This window comes from Numenius arquata, chromosome 8 (genome assembly GCF_964106895.1).
Source record: "Numenius arquata chromosome 8, bNumArq3.hap1.1, whole genome shotgun sequence".
NCBI classification, from domain to species: Eukaryota; Metazoa; Chordata; class Aves; order Charadriiformes; family Scolopacidae; genus Numenius; species Numenius arquata.
Genome location: NC_133583.1, coordinates 31947006 through 31966692, shown reverse-complemented (window position 1 = coordinate 31966692; position 19687 = coordinate 31947006). Strand labels below are relative to the sequence as shown.

At 44.3% G+C, this 19687-nt stretch overlaps 1 protein-coding gene across 1 annotated transcript; it reads right to left on the bottom strand.

Moving 5' to 3' along the window:
• Nucleotides 1–927: 927 nt before the first annotated feature.
• Nucleotides 928–19384, bottom strand: AXDND1 (axonemal dynein light chain domain containing 1). The gene is given in 25 exon segments (XM_074151763.1): nucleotides 928–1028; nucleotides 1440–1591; nucleotides 2465–2556; nucleotides 3742–3870; nucleotides 4022–4257; nucleotides 4966–5113; nucleotides 6019–6115; nucleotides 6625–6833; nucleotides 7527–7620; nucleotides 8218–8431; nucleotides 10175–10409; nucleotides 10842–10905; nucleotides 11779–11945; nucleotides 12524–12625; nucleotides 13223–13343; nucleotides 13931–14035; nucleotides 14455–14595; nucleotides 15092–15213; nucleotides 15969–16074; nucleotides 16195–16251; nucleotides 16949–17034; nucleotides 17385–17511; nucleotides 18154–18254; nucleotides 18610–18791; nucleotides 19288–19384. Coding segments are annotated over 25 exon segments (3285 nt in total).
• Nucleotides 19385–19687: the final 303 nt, after the last annotated feature.

Sequence of the window (19687 nt, the reverse complement as noted above, 5' to 3'; positions counted from 1 at the left end):
AGCTCTGCTGGCCTTGGAGAGCTTTATAACTGTACAGACTGCCCCGGGGTTGGGGACCCGACAGAGGCAGAAGACACGGGTGGCCACCTCACTGGGCAGTTTGGCCTCTTGAGGCTCTAGGGGTACTGCGAATGGGGAGCTAGGGGGCTCAGATACCAAACACGGGAATCACAGGGAGATGGGGCATTTACAGGCTATCCCAGAGCACTGAGCAAGTGACCTGGCATCATCTGAAGTCTGATTTTGTGACCTTGGTTACAGGAAGTTCTCCTGTGGCAGCAATTTGAGAAAGGCCTTCAGGATCACGTGCAGCTTCAGGCTGCTTCATGCTTTCTGAAAGAAGGACAAGACCTTCAAAAGAAGAACATTCAAAGACAAACAAAAATTTGTCCATAGAATTCTGCACAATTTCTGTACAATTTCTTCCTAACCAGCCAGCTGGTAACTGAATCGTCTAAAGCCCAGGGGATGAAGGAGGTACCCATTATCAGATACCCAACCAGGCCATGCTGGCACTGAGAAAAAAACAACCTTGGTACAAGAGGAAAGAGGTGCAAATGATTTACTTGAATGATCCAGCAGGGATAAGGCAGAATGATACAGAGCAGCAAGAAGAGATTGATGAACACAACCAGGAGGCAAGCACAAGGCAAGGGGAGGGGAGGACGGTGCACAGGCAGGAGAGATCTGGGTAGGAGAAAGTCGAAGTAGCAACGGTATTGCAAGGAAGACAAGCTGTAAAGATATTAGAGCTGTGGGAGGAGGTAGAGGACAAAGAAGACAGATGTGGAAGTGGTAGAGCCAACTAGAAGAACAGCATAAATGCTGAGATAGCACAGGGATGTTGGGGTAGTGGACGAGGAGTAAGGCAGTGGATCGGGCAAGAGTTGAATGGGCACTGAGAAACTACTCAGGCATTACTGTTCTTTAATCTTCGCTTTTTCTGGATCCTTTGGACTGGTCAGAGGTAGAATCTTTGGGACTTAAGCAGGCCTCTACTTCTGGGACACTTTCTTGGAAATATTTTTCTGAAAGAAAAACAAAGAAACAAACCAAACTCATTAAAAATACCACAGAGTAAAAATGTGCCGAAGGTATCACATTCTTAACAAACAAGTTAGCCTCTCCTCCCCCTTTGATGTCAAGGAGATGGGATACACCGAGGTACCAAGGGAAGAAGTTTTGATTCCCATTCTTTCTCCTGTGCAGACGCAGTTGAGAAAGGACACAAAGAAATACTTTCATCTGCAACAAACATGCGACCTAAGAAACACCCAGCCACATCATATTGGCATGATCTGACAAAGAGTCTAGACAAAACCCTAGGGTGTGCCCAGGAGGAGAGGGTCCTGCAGTAAACAGGAGATGAAAGAGATGTCCTCAAATACTACTTCCCTCTCTGAGTCTAGAAGAGGGTTCAGAATACTGATTCTCCTGACCTTGCCCTTCTGCGTGTGTGGCTTCTGGGATGACTTTCCCTTCTTTCTCCAGCTCACTCTCTAGCTCTTTGATTCTCTGCAGAGCTTCTTCCAGCTTCTCTTCAAGACCCTCAGATCTCTCCTCTGCATTCTGAGCACGGATCTCTGTTTCTCTGAAACACAGAAGCAAAGATACTGCTGAAACCTGAAATCTAAGCAGCTGCTGGCAGGATACTTAAAAGAAAGATTTAGAAAGCCAAAGTGTTCAGTAGGATCAACTGACTCTATAAACAAACACATTTATGGTTTCAGAGAAGGGCATTGTTAAAAGATCTATAAGGGACTTCATGGCACATCTCTATGTAAACCCTGCAAATTGAATTAATTTTGAAACTCAGTGTTTGCTAGCAAAGGGTGAGATGCTGATCTTCATTGTCCAAGGATAAATACAGAGCACAGTCAATTCTATTAGCAAGGATAATGACATGGGCTTACTCTGGATAACGCAAGCTTGCAGACAACACAAGGAGTATGAGGGAGTGCAGTTCAGGGTGCCCAAGCCTGCTTAAGCGTGGAAGTAATTACCAAACAGAAACCTTAAAGTGGTTCTGCACGGTGCTTCTTGGGTGTCCTTTCATTGTCTTCCCCACACTTAGGCACAACATTACGTGGGGCTGTACCTACCAAGCTCCTGGGCACTAGCAGGCCCTAGAAATGCACAGCTGCATTCACGTAGCACCTTGCAGTGCTAACGGGACCTGAAGTATTCAGAAGTCTTGCAGAAAACCATCATGAGTACCTCTGCAATGTACCTCATAAGTACACAAACCAGAAAATCTGCTCACAGGTGAAGGAGGGCTGACATGGCTCATGTCTTCAGCTAACATAAATCACAGTCAATGGCCCAAGACAATCAGAATTAAAGGAAACCTAAAATTATGTCAACAGATATTGGAGAAGCAGAACCACATCAGAGAGCAGACCAGACACTTGCCTGGGATGAAATCCTGCTCTGCTCATGCCCCCAGCACAGGACCAGTACTCACATGAGCTGCACTTGCAGGTGTTCCAGCATTGCTAGGGCTTCAAACCCTTTCTGTGAAAAAGGAGTCGACGGCTTGGTGGCAGTCATCTCCCTCTGGTTGGGAAGAGCAAAACCTTCTATGAGTGAATGTGAAACCAATAATGCCGCATTCCATCTGAAGCATGTGTCTGGTTCGGTGCTGGTGTCTCAGTGCACCGTCGCAACACAGACAAGAGCTCAGTACCAGCAAAACATGTAAAATCAGAGGCTAGTTCAGGCACTGAACTGATCTCGGAATTAAAAATCGTTTTCCGACTCAGACATGAAAGTCTCGCTGTCTCATAGTCTTGGGTTGCTGGTGCATTCACTGGGTTACAGAGGTTGGAGATGGCTGTAGCCTGACCGGGAGGGAAAAAACCAACAAAACAATATTCAGAGAACACAAAGAGGCAGCTCCTCCAACAGGTTTGTGTAAGTTTTCTTCATCTGAAGACGACAACCAGGGTTTTTCTGTAAGAGTAACTGTTAAAATGTTCCTACTCTGAGCTTTGGAAGGTAACTGTGATTTCCAGAGATTAATTTCTGTAAAACAAACCAAAGTACATGGAGAAACGCTGCTGTCTCCCCCACTGTCACTCTGCACTAGCTGCCCACCTTTAATGCATGAAGAGCAAGGCACACTCAGCAATGCAGCTGAGTAGGAGCAGGACCATCCAGTGACAGTTTGCTAACGATCCACAATTCCTGTACCTCTGGGCTCCACTCTGGATGATTGGTTGAGCAGGGAATGACTGCAAAAGGCAGGCCCATATGACTTCTGAAGAGCAACTTTACCAAAGGTCACCATCCCAAAGGCAAGTGGAGAAAACAAGGACCTAGGAGGACTAAACAACCTGAACTTCTTTCTTCCCTGTTGTTGTGGGACCTCCCTGAACCTCTGAATCCTCTTCAACTCCTCCCATGTGCTCAGCACCAAACTATTTTCACCATTCGTGTCTCTGCAGATAGTCCTGGCTCAGACTACATGTATCACCTGTTATTGGTCCCACAAAAGTTCTGGGGCCGTGGCAATAACAGCTGGGTCAGGAGGACAACTTGCAGCTGTGGTAACTGTGCTACTGATTATTTACAATTGCAAAAGGAGAGGAACCAGAGAGAATACCAGCATCTTGCACTGCCCCAGCAGGCTTGACACAAGTGTTAAAGGGGGTCTCATGAAAGAGTCTGAGTAGACAGCTAAAACCCAGCTCCAAATCTCTACCAACAGCCTAAAACCATTCATGCAGTGGAGACTCCTACCCCTGTAACCGAAACGATGTCTGACTTCAAAGACTTCAGGTGGACATTGGAGTCATGTCCTACATATCTGATCATGTCTTTAGTAGCTTCATTGTCCTCAGCCAGATAATCCATACCAGCACCCGGCTGCTGCTGAAAGAGAAAAGGAACAAGAAACAGGAGATACCACTAGCTTAGCGGCATTCAAGGCAGCTGTAAGGCCATGTTTCACATCGCGTACACCAAGCAATAATTAAAAAGGCCCTGCTGGAAATTAGCATATTGCAGCTACTACAGCCACCTGCATAATAGCAATTTCCTCCTTTACTTCTAACGTTTCTTCCTCTGTTAGGGGTTTCCCATTGCTGTTGGCATCTTCAGCTTCAAGCTCTTCCTGAGTCAAAGAAATGACCGTGTCCTTAAGCTGAACCTTCAGTTGCAATTCCTGCAAGGCACCATAAGGACCAGGTGAGTAGCACAGTCCATCCAAATAATCTAGGCAAATCTGACTTTCTCTTGCACATATTTAGACTCGGACTTCAGCCAGCTAGGTGGGTCCTGTGTATGAATATATTCCAAATCACAAACAAATATGCTAATTACTGAACATTACATAAGAGGACCCACTGTGGCATACCTGTATAGGCCATGGCAGGGAGAAAAAGAGGGGCAGCACACGAACTACAGCACTGGCTGTACACAAAGTGATGAACAGAGTCACTTTGCTTGGGGGACTGAGTTCAGAACTGATGCAAACAAATTGTTCAAGACAATAAACCTAAAGCCATTTCCTCATCATCTGAATTTAACCTGTTTGGTATGAAAGTAGACCAATGCCAGACCAACCATCTATAAACCACATCTAATTGTCACAGGAAGTCTCAGGCATCCATTTAGCAACATAAGGAATTAAACTAGATGTTCAGCCTGATCTCCTGATGGCAGGGCAACCACCAGAATTCCAGCCAAAGTCCACACCAATGGGTGAAGCAGAAGCTATCATGCACCATGGGGAACTGATCTACCAGTGGAGTAAAATCTCCTAGCTCCACTGAAGCTCTGGTTTTGCCTTAGACCTGCCCTCACAAGAAGCACTGTGATTTTTAACCAGTTTACAGTCATAAAACCTCATAGCTCTTAGCTGCAACTTTGCGTGCATGCAGGTCTCCATGCAAAATCTTCCCTCAAACTGAAGTGTAGCTACTTCCTTAAGGTAAAGTTTTGAAGCAGACCTTCATTCAAAACGGTTCAACCTAGAACTGCAAATGCAGTCTATATATACCTCTGATCCAAAGAGGTTTCTCAGTTTTTCTAAATCCAGAAGGGAGACCGGAGTGCCTTTGATCTCTGAAAGGAGAAGACTACACACTTCAATCCAATTACAGCACTCACTCTGGGAAGACATAAAAGAAAATGATTATTCAAGGATTATTGAGCAGAAAAAATAGCTGTTATTATATTAATTCAGTCAGTTAAATAATTCCACCTTTCTGTCTTTACCTGTTCCAGGGACCTACCTGAACCCTTCCATCCTCATCCTACAAAGGAACAGGAAGATGTTTCTCCAAACTTTCTGTCACTGGCTAATCACTCCCACCAACTAATCCCTTCAACAAGCTGCTCCTCAGGCCAGTGCAGAACATCTGTCACAGCCACTACCCCAGCCCATGTAGGGAGAAATGAGTGTAAATCCCAGGGGTTAATTTTTCACTCGCTAAGGTAACACAGAACAGAAGCATGAGTATTTTCAGTCCCTGCAGAGAAGCTTCTTACATTCTTTGAAGCAATGCCATTTTCCCTGTGCTCAAGGAAGCCTTGGGCTTCAGGAAGGGTCTACCTCTTGTATTCCGAAAGTGCAGGCAAAGTTCAGCTAAACACTGGCAATGACAGTGGTAACAACTAAGAACTTTATCTGCAAAAAGTTTCAACTGCATCTGTATAAAGGTATGTTGCACCAAGAACCTTTAGGAACTCCTGAGCACTGCTCGTCTGGATGTACATGGCTCTGACAAGCTTTGAACCAGAGATGAATCTACTGCCACTCATATGGAATAAGTCTCACAGGAGAGCCCTTACATACGTACCCTGAAACAGGGTAGGAAAATACTAAAACTGAACATGACCTGATCCAGGTTTATCTGCTTTCCAGGACTGCAGAGTCAGTAGGAAACTTGGGCGACCACAGTAATCCACTGGAGTTCTTAAAACCCTCACATATATTTTTCTCTACCTTTTACAAAGCAAATGCAGTCTCATATACCCCAGACCTAGACAGCTGGAAACACAGGTAATTTTTACCTTGATCTTATTCAGCTCCTCCAGCTCAAAATCAGCTTCTAAATCCATTTCAGAATGTTTCTTTCGAACGATTGCATTGACAATATCACGGCAGGAGCTGCAAAGATGCAGAATGTCATTAGCCCTGCAGAAGCGCCCTCAGATGCTTTATTACCTTCAGCCAGGATCCTGCTGCTGTCAGCAAGGTACAGGAGCTATCTGCAGACCTCTGCAGCAGAGAAGTCTCCAGAAGAGCAATCCTTGCCTGCCCCACTCACACATTGACCTCCCAGAGAGTGTTGTACTAACCCACAGCGGACATGTGAGCACAGATCAGGGGGAGGCTTTGCTCCAGGTGACCTGGACTGCAGACTTGCTGCCTGTACTGACCTTAGGTCCTCTGGAGGTCATCCACAGAAGGGTGGGCAGAGCCCATGCAGACACAGATGCTAGCATGTTTTATAGCAGTACTAGGTATAAAGCAGGCATTGCCATTCTCTTTAGGTGCTCCTATCTTATTAAGCTCCCTACAAATTCCAATATCGATCCATGATCAATCTCCCAGCACACTACACATTTTTTCTTCAGAAAACCCCTTTAGATGAAATTGAAGACCTCTGCTGATACCTGACTATAGAGCCAGAGAGTCTGCCCATCTCTGCAACAATCTCTTCAGCTCCATGCTGTAGCTTACAAGCCTCCAGAAGTCTGAGCTCCTCATCCATCTTGGTGTCTGACTCTTGCCACCGGGGATGGTCCCAGGACAAGCTGTCTGCTGTCATGTGTCTCAGCAAATTCACCACCCACAGGGTCAGGTTTTGGTGCAGTTCAGTCACCTGTACAAAATGTCAGAGCGAATCTAAACCAGTAAAATAAATGACTGGTCTTGCCAAGTAGTCTGAAGTCAATGCATTTCACATAAGCCAATGTCCTACCTAGTTCAATTTGCAAACTGACCTAATGACAGAAACATTTGCTTTTACTACTTTTTCTCCCATATTCATTCCCGTTACAAACCCATCTTCTCCTGTCATGGAGCTATCCTTTTCCCTGTTCTTGTTTAGGATCATACTCTGATTATCAGCCACATGGTGCTTTCTCTTTTCCAGAATTCAGCAATAAACCAAAAAACACACACCACACTTATAGAAAGTTTTAAAAATGCATGGTGAGAGCGTCTGGTCTACAATCCTGGGAGAAAGAAGAAAAACCACAGAGAGCCAGCAGCCAAAACAGTTCTCTGAACAGGAAATATCAATATTATTCCAAAGGAAACGGATGCTAAAGATGAAACAATAAAATTGTGTTCATGCGCTGTATAGGAGACCTTACAGCTATTTTTAGAGGAGTTCTCCTCTGCTCCTTTGGCTGGAAGACAAAAGCCATAACTCAACTCAAACAGGAAAGAAAGTGTCAAAAGAGAAACGAGCATTCCTCATACCTGCACTCTGGCCAGATGGAAATTAAAGGAAAGGGTGAATACCTACATACAGTGCTCTTATCCCTAGAAGTTTCAGGCTTGCACTTACTTTTTCATTAAGATCTGTGATACTCTTCTCAACCTCATTATTCACGGACAGAACCCATTGCCGAATCATCTTAAAAAGTTCTCTAGGTACCACCCTGAGAAAAAAAAAAATAATCCAGAAACAAAGTGACCTCTAGTGCACCAGAGCTGAAGATCTCCTATCACAAAGACATCTTTTGCTACCCAGCTCAAAGAAAACTACATATTTTAGTACACCATATGCTGGAAACATGATATAGGCATTTTTATTAATGCTATAGTTGTGAGAAAACTTGGCATTTGCCAGTCATCTCTTACTTGTTATGTTATCCATGTGTTCTGTAAATAATTTATTTCCTGATGATATTTACCAAAGACAATGGAGTACCATGAGGAGGAATATGTCCCCAGAAATCTGACTCTAAGTGAATCACATATTTTTGGTTTTCTTCAAATGTCAAGATTTCCAAAGCAGGTGGCAGTTCTGAGGGAGACAGTGATGTTCCAGGAGCGATACTGAAGCCACCAACTGTTTCCACAGATATTGCCAAATCAAAGCAAATGAAAGGCAGTTGCCAATCATTTTAACACTTCAGCTGATCACGTTTATCCCACTGCACCAGGGTCCCCCCCAAAAAATAATTTCTGTTTTCCTAGGAGTGAAGTTTAACGTACAAGGCCAGCCCAGACACAATTAACACCTCTGTCCTTACGGGAAATGTGGTTCCTTATCACTCTCAGCTTCATCCAACTTGCTGGAGCCTATACAGCTCATCACTGCATTCACCTGGGCCAGCCACACAGGAATATTGTGATAAAATGCCTGCAGCTCAGCTTCGTACGTGCCAGAACCTCTCTTCAGCTTTTGCACCTTGAATAACCAATCTTCCATACTTTTCACCAAGGCTGTCAAAAACTTAGCTGTGACTGCAGGGGAAGAAAATATGAACCTTTAATTATAATTCTCTCAGCCAACAAAAACAAAGCTGGATTCAAAGAGGGATGCCAAGAGGGATGAACAGCCTACGTGGCAATTGGCTATGCTTAGGACTAAGAATGAGCTGTTTAGTAAGCACTGAATTCAAAGCAAGCTGAAAGAAAATGGGCTTGATTTGAAGCCCTGACTTTCCTTCTTGTCTTGGCAGATTTGGCTCCCTCATTGCATAAAGGCTTAATATAACTCTTTCTAAAACAGCTTTGCAGTTACAACCCGGTTCTTCAAAGACGCAGGTGATACAGTATGCACCGATGTGCAAAAACAGATGGACAAGGTAGTAAATTACTTGTTCATTCACTGATCTGGCACATGATACTCTCTGTTTACTGGGGAATGTGCTTGAAATATAACAACGTTTGCTCTTGATATCCAATGTTTAAGCTGGTGATGTCCTGGCCTCCATGACATCTTGTAGCAAAAATGGCATGTTATGCACATGTAGGTGATGAAAATTTTTTAAACTATTATTTTAATATTTAATTAATACTATTTCAACTGAAAGGCCATTACGAAAGGCCACAATGAAAAAATGAATCCAAACCATTCAAAATACCCTCCTTGTATGGATCAAGAGAATACATTTCCTGTGGCCCAGTTCCCTGTGTTAAAATAAGCTAAAATCCCTCTTTTTCTGGACTTTACTGGACGGAGCAATTTTGGATCAGATGTCTGCGCTGTGCTGCCTAGCTCTTGGTTCAGATCACGACTAACTATCAAGACTTCCGACAATCCGCTGTTAACTTTTTGCCATGCTGGTGTCCAGCCAATTATGGCCTTGTTCCTTCTTCTTTGTCTCAGTTTCTAATGAGAACTACTGGGAATATTTACTTCCTTAGGTGTCTCTTTGGATGGTCAGATTTATCATTCTACGTCAGCTCCTTTAGAAGGCTGAAATATAACATGTAGCATAAAATAACGTAGAGAAAAGTACAGGATAACCCTGAGTGAAAGAACAAGATGAGAGTATGAGAAGCAGCTTAGCAAACATGAGTTCCTGACAGCACACATTCAGTTTGGTTTTAGTCTGCTAAAAGGAAATAAGATGATTAAAAAAACATCAGAGACAAAACAATTCTGAAATCAGAAACGAGTCAAGGTCTTGCAGAGGCAAAGGTTGAGAAAGGTTAGTTGCAAATTACCCAATATATGTTTGTTATCTTACACAGGACATGATAACTCTATATCAGCAAAGAAAACATTTATTTACATACTTTATTATCAAGATAATTTGGTATCTAGATTAAGATAACTTTGTGTTAATGATAAAGTAATAAAAAAAAGTATTACCCTCTGAGACAGTGTTATCTAGTAATGATCTCCAGAGTGATGTTTTACTTTACATTTTAAACATCCATTCTTTCCTTTTACATTTATGTTCTTCTCCATGCATAACCACAAACCACCTTTGAACATAACACAGCGTCCCTGTGTCATGTCTGCATTGCATGTTCTTTGCACTGTATCATAGTTACAATTTCAGATATTCTTTTTACATGTGACTGCAAGTCAGGTTTCTTGGAATTTATCCCGCTGAATGCTCTTGATTCCCAGCACATATCTGGGGGTCAGATTTTTTTACTTTTAACTTTGGGAAAGGCCAGTACACGTTATTACCCGCTACTTTCCTGGCATCCCCAAGGAAAGACTGAACTGCAAAATTGGTCATTCCTTACCGTTATTCCCATCTATCCTTATATTGTATTGCTGGTAGAGTTCACATGCCCTTTGGTTTATTTCTTCCAGGGCAGCGTGCTGTGGAGGCAACGCTCCAGCAAAATCCCGGTGTCTATTCAGGACTGTTTGTCCCAGCTCCGTCCAGTGCTCCTGCAGGCTGGCAGCGCTCCTCAGACTTTCCGTCTTTCTCAGGTACACCTCCCCTCCGTACTGCTGCAGGTCTTCTTTTAGTATCTGAAAGAAAAGTTGCAAGCTCACCATGCCCCCAAAAGTTGGACTACCCCTTGGCTGCAGCAGAAAGGTGATGGAAATCAGGTAAGTGTGATGAATTCATGGGTATAAAGACGTCACAGTGAGTAAACAGCACAATAAACAGGAAACTTATTGGTGACAATTCTGAGCGCTTCTACAGATTAATGTCATTTATCAGTCACCAGAGCTGTCTTCAGACAGTGCTCAACACATGACTAAGTTTAATGCACTGGCCGAACCATGGTATTGGTCAATTTTAACTTCTCATGTGTAGATTCTTAGCTTTAGCTTCTGCACAAAAGATTTGAGCTAATGTGTTTTCATTCACAGTCTTGATGGGCTGTGGCTCAGCTAACGTGGTAATTTGCTGAGCAGGTACCACTCAATAATATGTCCAAATGCCAAAAATCTTACATTTATCATGTTCTTGATATCTGGTAGGATTTCATCCAGTAGTTTTTCATTCATTGGAGAGGAGCTAAAGCAAAGGGAAAGAAGGGATGAGAGATGAGAGGAAAAACTCCTTTAGTAGCCAAGGTAAAACCAAGAGTAAAGACATACACTCTTTTTTTTTTAATCTTTAGAGATATATACCAAATTTGTGACACAAATTGTAACTCAAAAGAGAACTAAAACCCACCAGGCCCTACTCAAGCAAAGATTTTTGTTCTCTCACGCAGCACAACACAGACATTGGGTGTCAGTTAAGAAAATGTGTTACTTCCAGCAAAGATTAAAATCAAAGCACATATTAAAAATTCAGACATTATTAACTCTCTGATTGAAAACTATAAAGTGGTATCTTTTGTTAATGAACACATGTATATTTTGTGGTTTTTACTTGCATTTATACTTTGTTTTATTTAATATACCACAATGAACTAACAAAAAGCCTGCAAAATACAATCACCTTAACATAAAAAATTACTTTGGATTTGAAACATCATGTGTCTCAGTCTCATTTTGTATCTGTACGTCAGAGAATCAAGTGCTATGTTGAAGCATTAACGTGTGTGCATTCAAGTTAAAATGAACCAAATAGCAGAATTCTGTCATAGCAACGACAGCTGCAAGAAGGACACTCTGGTTCACAGCAGGAGGATACAATCCTTGCTCCACTGAATTCAACCACAAACCCACACTATCTCTTTGGAGTTACTGTTAGGGACGTGACTATCAAAATACACTCGTTGAAGAGAAAAACAGAGCAGTGAGGGATGGTGCAAAGGGCACCAAATCTCACTGCACCTGAGAATCAGTGCACGCTTTGCAGTGGGCCAGCAAGACCTACAGTCACAAGGCAAAGGTTGAGGGAGTTGACTGCTACCCCCAGTCCCTCTGGGCCACTCACAAGTCACTGCAATGGAAGTACTGAAGCCACTTGTTGAGGCTGCTGCAGATGGTTTGCAGTTTCCCCAGGCTGGACTCCTTGGAACGCTCTATTTCTGCTCCAACACAACCCAGCCTCTCCCTGAACTGCTCGGTCTCTTCCTGCAGATCAGCCAAGTCTCCCGTGTCCTGCACGCATTGGGCAAGAGGGTGGGAAAAGGGACTGTTGTCATGATTATTTTGATCTGAGTTGGAGGAATTCTCCCTTTGCTCTAGCTATTTTGAGATATGTACATATTAGAGATCTGGGAAATGTCTGTAATTCCGCAGCACAGCCCTCACAAACCCTTTGAGATAGGACTAGGGTGGCTCACCCTCTCCAGGCATGCCAGAACTCAGCATTTGACTCCTTGTTGCTCGTATGTTACTGACATAACATCCAGCCCCATATCTACGAGGCCAAAATTACACTAGTCTGCATCTGTTTTGGTTTTATGGAGAAGGAACAGGGAGAAGGAAGAAAGCCACAAAGAAAAAGAGGAAACAGAGGAGAAAGAAAAGGTTGAGGTAGAGAAAAGGGGCATGGAGTAAAGAGAGAAAAGCAGAGAGTGAACTCTTTCAAGTTTTAATGCTTGTTTGAAACTAGACCAAGATTTGAAAGTTCAAATAACAACCGAAGTACCAAATGCTTTACTGAGAACCACAGAGCTACACAAACCACGCATACACACACTTTGAACAACTATCCATCACAGACGGGCCCCTACCTTTGAGGCCAGGAGGACTATGAAATGCTTGAGAACGTTGATCAGTGTGCTTCCACTAACATGAAGCCTGCGAACCAATGCGAGCTGGTTTCTGTCTATTATCTGAAAGAAACATTGTTATCTGCCCTGTTTTCTCCTGAGAGGAGAGACACCCGACAGTAACAGGGGAGCTTTACCATAAATGAAATGGAGATCAAGTGGTTGAGTCCACTTTCCTTACAATTAAACCTCTGATCTCCCCAACAGCCCCAGAAGTTCTGTGAACAGGTTTTATACTTGAACGAGATAAAGCAGGAGATCACAAACAAGGGGGGCACAAAACAAGGAAGCACAGAGTTAACCAAGAACATTTTGTGAGGAAGTGTAAGGAATGTGGCTACGATATTCTAAATTATGAGGAATAGGAAACTGTTTAGTCAAACCCATCTCTGAATGGAAATATTAATTTCACAGAAGTTCTTCCTGCACGAACCTGGAGATCAGTACCAGAAATGCTGTGTAAATGAACCAGTTTCTATTTAAAAACCACACGTGAAATGCAACAGACCTCAGGAAATGAGGTCAGGTCAAGTATGAGATGTGTTACTACCCAATCCTATTGAATAGAAATGTTCTTTGGGATGAAATCTGCCCTTGGAACAAGACTGCTAGCTATAGTGGCTTATACCTTGCAATGTATGACTGATCTCCTGCACCTACCTTCAGAGCCAGGTCATATGCTGCTGAGCTCCAAACATCTCTCTCTCGGGCTACCAGAAGAACTTGCTCTTCCAGTCGTCTTCTCTGTAACTCGTATAACTCCCGATACTCTTCCAAAAGTCTAGAAGAAGGGAAAGACAATGAAATATGTGCACCTGTGTTTCTCATCCACATTTAATGTCTTTCTCCCAAGGGTTTTCTTAGTCATTTCCTCTCCCTCACTCCTTCCTCAGTCACCTCTCGCACAGCCTGTAAATTCACAGGTCCTTTTCCCTAAGCCCCTACAACACCTTTCTGTTATTTCCATTGCGAGTGTCCGATCAGTATGAATACAAATCTCTAAGTGAATTCATCTGCCTAAGCACTCACCGCAACTCTGATACCAGCCACCTAAATCCTCAATTTATGTCCATGGGCTCTCAGAAGTTCAGAGCTGCAGGCTCTGCTAGACTATGAAGAGCTCACCAACGGTCAATGTGGGGTGAAGAAAAGGGAATGCCAGCACCTGAGCAATGAATGCAGCTTTCATGTCTTAAAACTAGAAAAGTTTTGAACAATCTTCTATCTGTTTGAGGTGTTTAGGATTTATAGTGAAGTTCTCTTCCCCAGAAGGAAATAGGCCCTCAACCTCTCCTTCCCAACAACCCCAAAAGAATGATGCCAGCATGCTGCAGAAATCTCCCAACCTCAACTTCAAAAGCAACTTACTTTACACTCGCCTTAGCCTCCTGCATGCCTGCAGCTAGCTCCTCTTGAGCTTTTTCTGCTTCTTTGGTCACCTTGCAGTCATGTTCTTGTACCTCACACAGCTCTCTGAAACAGCAGGGAATGGTCTTAATGCAATTTTAACTCAACCCAAAGGTCTCTAATCTGGCAGACACAGACTGGTGGGCCCTATGTTACCATGCAGGGCTCTCTTCCTCCTACACAATCATCACACTGTAGGGGTGAAAGGCATCTCGATGACCTTCTCTTTCCAAGCATGCCTGTTCAACAACCCCTTTCTGCAGTTCCCCACCAACGAACCTCCAGCATGCTAAGAGAAGGAGGTGGCTTTGACATTATTTGGCACTAGGAGGGTGCAGTGAGAGTGTGAGGAGGCTCAAGTGTGGTCCCTGTTGCTCTGCTTCAAATCATAACACTGTCTTCCTGCACCTATGGGAGGAAGATTAGAAAACCGACCAAAATCAATGGACTAAGCCTAGGGTATAGAGATCAGGCAGGACTCATACCTGGCCAGCTGTCCAACATTTTCTTTAAAACAGAGTAGGTCTTCTGTAATATGTCTGTTCACCAACCGCTGTGCCATCATGTTTTTGTAGAGGATCTTCATCTGTTCAGGAATCCGCTCCAGGAGTCCCACGTATCTCTGCCTGCAGTAAAGAAAGTAAAAAAAAGCTATTTACCTGAGAGTGCAGTCTTCCCCCATCTGAGGATCCTTTCCTTTCCCTGTACAGAAAGCTATCTAGAAGGCAGTCTTTCAAGTGTTTGGACTGGGGATTTTAAACACTCTAGAACAATTTATTTGCAACACTTAGTGGTAATCTGAGCAAGGGAACATCAGCTGTGAAGGAAGTACCAGCCATTCTACGTGTGAAAACTTCCATTGAATGTCACACCAACAAGGTGCCCAGACAGTGTCATCAACTTCAAGCTCCAGATTACCTAACAGAGGCTCATTAGCCCTGGTTGTTAACTGCAGGGTAATCCTATTTCACGCCTGGCATCAGACCCCATGCTGATTACCTTGCGACAGGCTAGCTTTGCTGGGCCAGGACATTAGGAACAATATGCACTATCTTATGCTACTCCCAGGAGAACACTGGCATAAATCAAGAGGGGGATTAAGGGTGGATGGCTAATGGTGACCTGAGCTTCGAAAGCAGCTGTCCTCTCTCCATGCAGTCCACGCTGACCTGCCGAATCAGCTCATGGAAAATGATGTTGTAGATGTTCTGCTCTGCCTTCATCAGCTCCAGCACGTTGTGCAGCTGGCAAAACAGGCAAGAAAAATCACAGCCTGGCAGAGCCTGGCCAGCCTACTCCTTTAACAACAGAGGTTAGCACAGATCTGTCATTTCTTCTGAAGGAGGTTTCCCTTTGAGGACAAAGCACTACTAAAGGTATAAAGGAGAAGGGAAAGAGCCTTTCTGCATGCATTCACAGGTTTGTTTTCAACCGTGTTATGCGCTATCCTGACTACCCTCCTGTCAACATCCATGGGAGCTTCCCTGCTAATTCCAGCTGGGGTTCCTGCTGAGGCAATGCTCCACATTTTTCAGAAATCCTTCCCCATCCATTAAAACTTTTTCATTACTGTGCAATAAGAGAAAATAAGGCCGAGCAAGGTACAGATGTTCTTTGACACCTGGTTTTTAGGTGTATGAAGGTTTCCAATGGCCCTTTTTGTAACATAGCAGCCTATCTCCCAACGCAGAGATGAGACAGCTACTGCCTTCATTCCTCCATAGTAATAATGCCAAGCGCATTCCTTTCTGGCTTTTTTGCCAAAAAATGTATTTCCTACACCAGCAAGATAACTGTTTGTTCTTTGTGGATCAGGTGAAGATGAACAGAAGCTCAAGAGAGGAAACCCCTGGTAATTACAGGACCTACAGACAGCTGGCTTGGGTAGAAACTACCTGCTTGGAGGCCCCTTAAGCACAGCAAGGATAAACACTGGGGAAAACAGGATGTTATTTTTCTGGGTACAAGGAAGTTGTTTGGGTCCAAATGAGTTATCTACCTGTAAAGGCCCTGTTACTCTGATTAGCTTGTCTACTCCAGCTTTTTCCAACATGCTATCCATCACCTCCATCAGCTGGATGACTTCTAACCTCCCAGAAGGTTTCCTAACAGACCAGAAAGAGACACCTCATTGTTCTGTATAGCATGTTATGGTATTTTCCCGGGAAATGAAATTCAAACAGCAGGTTTTTTTCCCCAACAACTTCATGCAGAGTGATACTTACATGGATGGGAACAGCCGTAGTTTCTTTTCACGGTCTTCAAGCAGTGTTGTGTATTTACTGAAATGAACATAAATGTTACAACTTGATTAGAAAGCAATCCTTCCAGTGCTAGCTACAGGATCTCACTCTCCCCTTCAGTCTTTGTCCCATGTACAAGCTGATGCAGGTTGGAGAAATAGAGAAGGCTCTACAGGGTTGCTCTTCAGTGGAAGCATCTAGAGCCTAATGTGAGAATTGGACCTCCTGCAGCTGTTCCCCCAGCCAAAACTCCTTCTTGCCACCAACACCACAAATCTTGTAGGAACCTTCTCCCTTTAAGGCCTGCCACAGTACTTAGCTAAAAAGTGACCAATGGGTTTAAAAGTTACTGACGGGGCCAGAGGAGCACCACATCCACATCACACCCACCCACAAACTGATCATAGGAGACCATCAAAATAAGACGACAGTGTTCTGTTACATCATGTTGGCAAAGAAGCTGTGAGGATTTCACTCCTAATCTTAGCATTTTAATCCTTGAACAATGAGAAAGAATCTCCTTTAAATTTAGGAAGTTGTCCAGAGAGACCAAGGAGAGTCTCAGTAGCCTTTTTTGGGCAAGGCTTGGTAAAAATTCAAAATTCACAGCCTGAAAAATTAAAACAAAACAAAAAACCACAAACAAACAAACAAAACCCTGAGAGTGGCGAGATCACTTTATCCCCCCCGTTCTGAAGAGTTGAGGACAAACCCTTGTAAACCAGAAATCACTCACTCATCGAAGTACTTCAAGGGCAAAACTCCCCTGTTCTTCACAATGTGAAATTCCTTGGGAACCAGACTATCTGCCAGGGTGGCTCGCTGGGGATGGAAAAGAGAGAGAGCATGAAACATCAGCATAAAAGATGTGAATGAACTCCTAGTTCCTTCCCAAAGAGGACCCGGGTTTGGCATCCAGGAGAGGGAAGCTCATGTACTGGCTTTGCATGCTGCTCTTCCTTTCCTGCTCCACACATCCAGAGCCTGACAGAAACAATCTCTCTCCGAAAACAGGTTGAAATGACCAACACCGGACTGCAGCAGAGAAGCTGGTGAGCTGTGAGCCACAAGGAGAGCCGAGGAGTTTTAGGACCAGGGTAACACATGTGTGAGGACCTCCCTTCTCCCAGCTAGTGATACACATAGAAAAACACCTGAACAGCAGCACTCACAGGAGGACGTGGGACTGTACCACGGCTCCCTCTCCGGTCCTGATGACCCTCAGGAAAAGAGCTTCTGTCAGGCGTTGCTTCCTTAACTCCTTGGCCAGTCACAACATCACATAGGTAAGAGACATCCCTGAAATGGAGGGGAAGAGCTCCGTTCACTGACCCACCCCACAGGCAACCTACCAACTTCCAGCCTAAGCCATGCACAAGTTTGTTCTGCTCAGCCCAAGGCCAGCCTCACGGCCATGACGCCCTCCCCTGGGCCAAAATAGACAGATGATATCATGTTTTTTAGACAGATTGATGTTTTTTTAGGCATCGCCTATCTATTTTTCACGTCTGCTGCCAATGCCCTATCACATACATATCCAACATCTGAGCAAGAGCAAAACATTTTTCACTTCCCAGCACCACTAAGCATCGCTTATTTACAAAGAAGTGTAGAGCTATTCCCTGCTAAGTCCATTAAAGCCAGAAGAGCTTCTTTTCTTAATCATGGATCACAGAGCATCCCTGTGAGCCTGGCATCCTTGGGAAGGATAGTTCCAAGAATTGCTCATTCAGCAACTCTTTTATTTATTACGCGCAAAATATCTTTCCCTCGAATCTCTCCAGCCCGAACTCGGACAGGGCAGCTGGTCCGTTCATCCAGCTGCATTAGGCGGCACAGCCACCTACCATTAAAAAGACGACCAAGGGAGAGATCTAGCTCCGCGTTCCCAGCTCTAATGTCTTTCCATTGCCCCGGGCTCCTTATCCCTTCTTTGCTTACCTTCCAGCGCCTGTCAAACTGACAGGGTGGTCTGTCAGGTGTCTGAACTTGCTCCGACGATTAGGATAATGCCAAAGCCGATCTGGGGTTTGCAGGCAGCCCTGCAGACAAGGCACACGTGGCTGTCGCTTCTTAGTGAGAAACGCACCAAGGAGTGGGAGAGGTCAGGGTGGCTGTCTAAACAAGCTCCGCATCATTATTTCTGTCTCGGGGCTAGAGCAACCGGTGTGGACAACACCACGGCCTCGGCAAGGGCTTCACAGCAGCACCAGAGCGCAAGCAGGTTTTGCAAGCCCTGGAAGGCAGCACTTTGGATCTGCATCAAATGGTGCCCTCAGAAAAGCGATGACAATATAAGACAAAATTGATCTCACAAGGTCGGCAAACTTTTCTTTTGCCCAGGGAATGAACAGACAATTCTGGAGAAGAAAAAGCTGGAGATGGAAACACACTCACCCTGAAGCCCATGGGGGTTTTGGTGGTTTGCAGGGACCATGCATGCTTTGGGCTGCAGAGAGACCTGCTGGCACAGGTCAGGCTTCGGAAAACCTCTTCTGGAACAAATCTGTGCTCCTGGGAGGAAGGAACAGGCCTGATGTGGTCAAGCATCTTTGAGGTACCCCTCAGCTTGGAGATCTCTGGAAAACAGCACGTCAGAACCATTTCAACAGCATTTATTCTGCTGGTGAAAGAGAAAGCGAAAGCAATGATAAAATACAGGGCTGAGAAAAGCTGTGACAAGATGTTTACTCCCTTATCCCAAAGCAGGATCAACTCCTTTTAAAACACAGGCAGCTAATCCCATTTTTAGCAGTTGTTAGATCTTCGGTGAAGCCTAGAACAACAGTTACCTTCTGACTATAGGAGATAAAGCACTAGTTGCACAACTGTGCCAAGCTGCCAGCTACGCAAACACCAAGGGATGCTGTAAACAGCTAAAGTTCACGTGTTTCTGTAAAGCCATTTCCCTTCCCATGGATTGCCAGCAGTCGGCTTTCTGCAAAGATGCTAACACCCTAAAATACCAGTAATTGCTTAACTAACGCAGAGAAGCATCCCGCTGTTAAAGGGGAGCTGGAAGGATGGAGAGTCAGACGTATGACCCCTCCAGGGCAGCCTCCAGCCCAGCCCTACCTGGCCGGTCCTTGGCAACTGAGCCTGCCCGCCCAGCACCGCTCGGCTTCCTTCCATCGGCTTTTGGTCCGGGAGCTGGCACTCCCCTTCTGGGCATGCTGAAGGCTTGTTTTATTTCAATGCTTTGCCAAGGAAATGCGCACTAACGAATGATCTGGAAAGAGAATGAAACCTGAATTTGTACTTCGCAGGGTTAACAGGTTGTGGTTTTTTGTTATTATTTATTGTGAAGAAAAGCCCCTTATGCCTGACACCAGGTACCTCAGTTCGGAAGAAGCCCCTCAATGTTTGCTACATCCTCCATAGGGGTGTTGCTTTTCCATCTACAAACCATACTAAGCACAACTGCTTCTTTTATACATTTAACTGGGCCAGATGTTTAATTGTATGTCTCCAATTA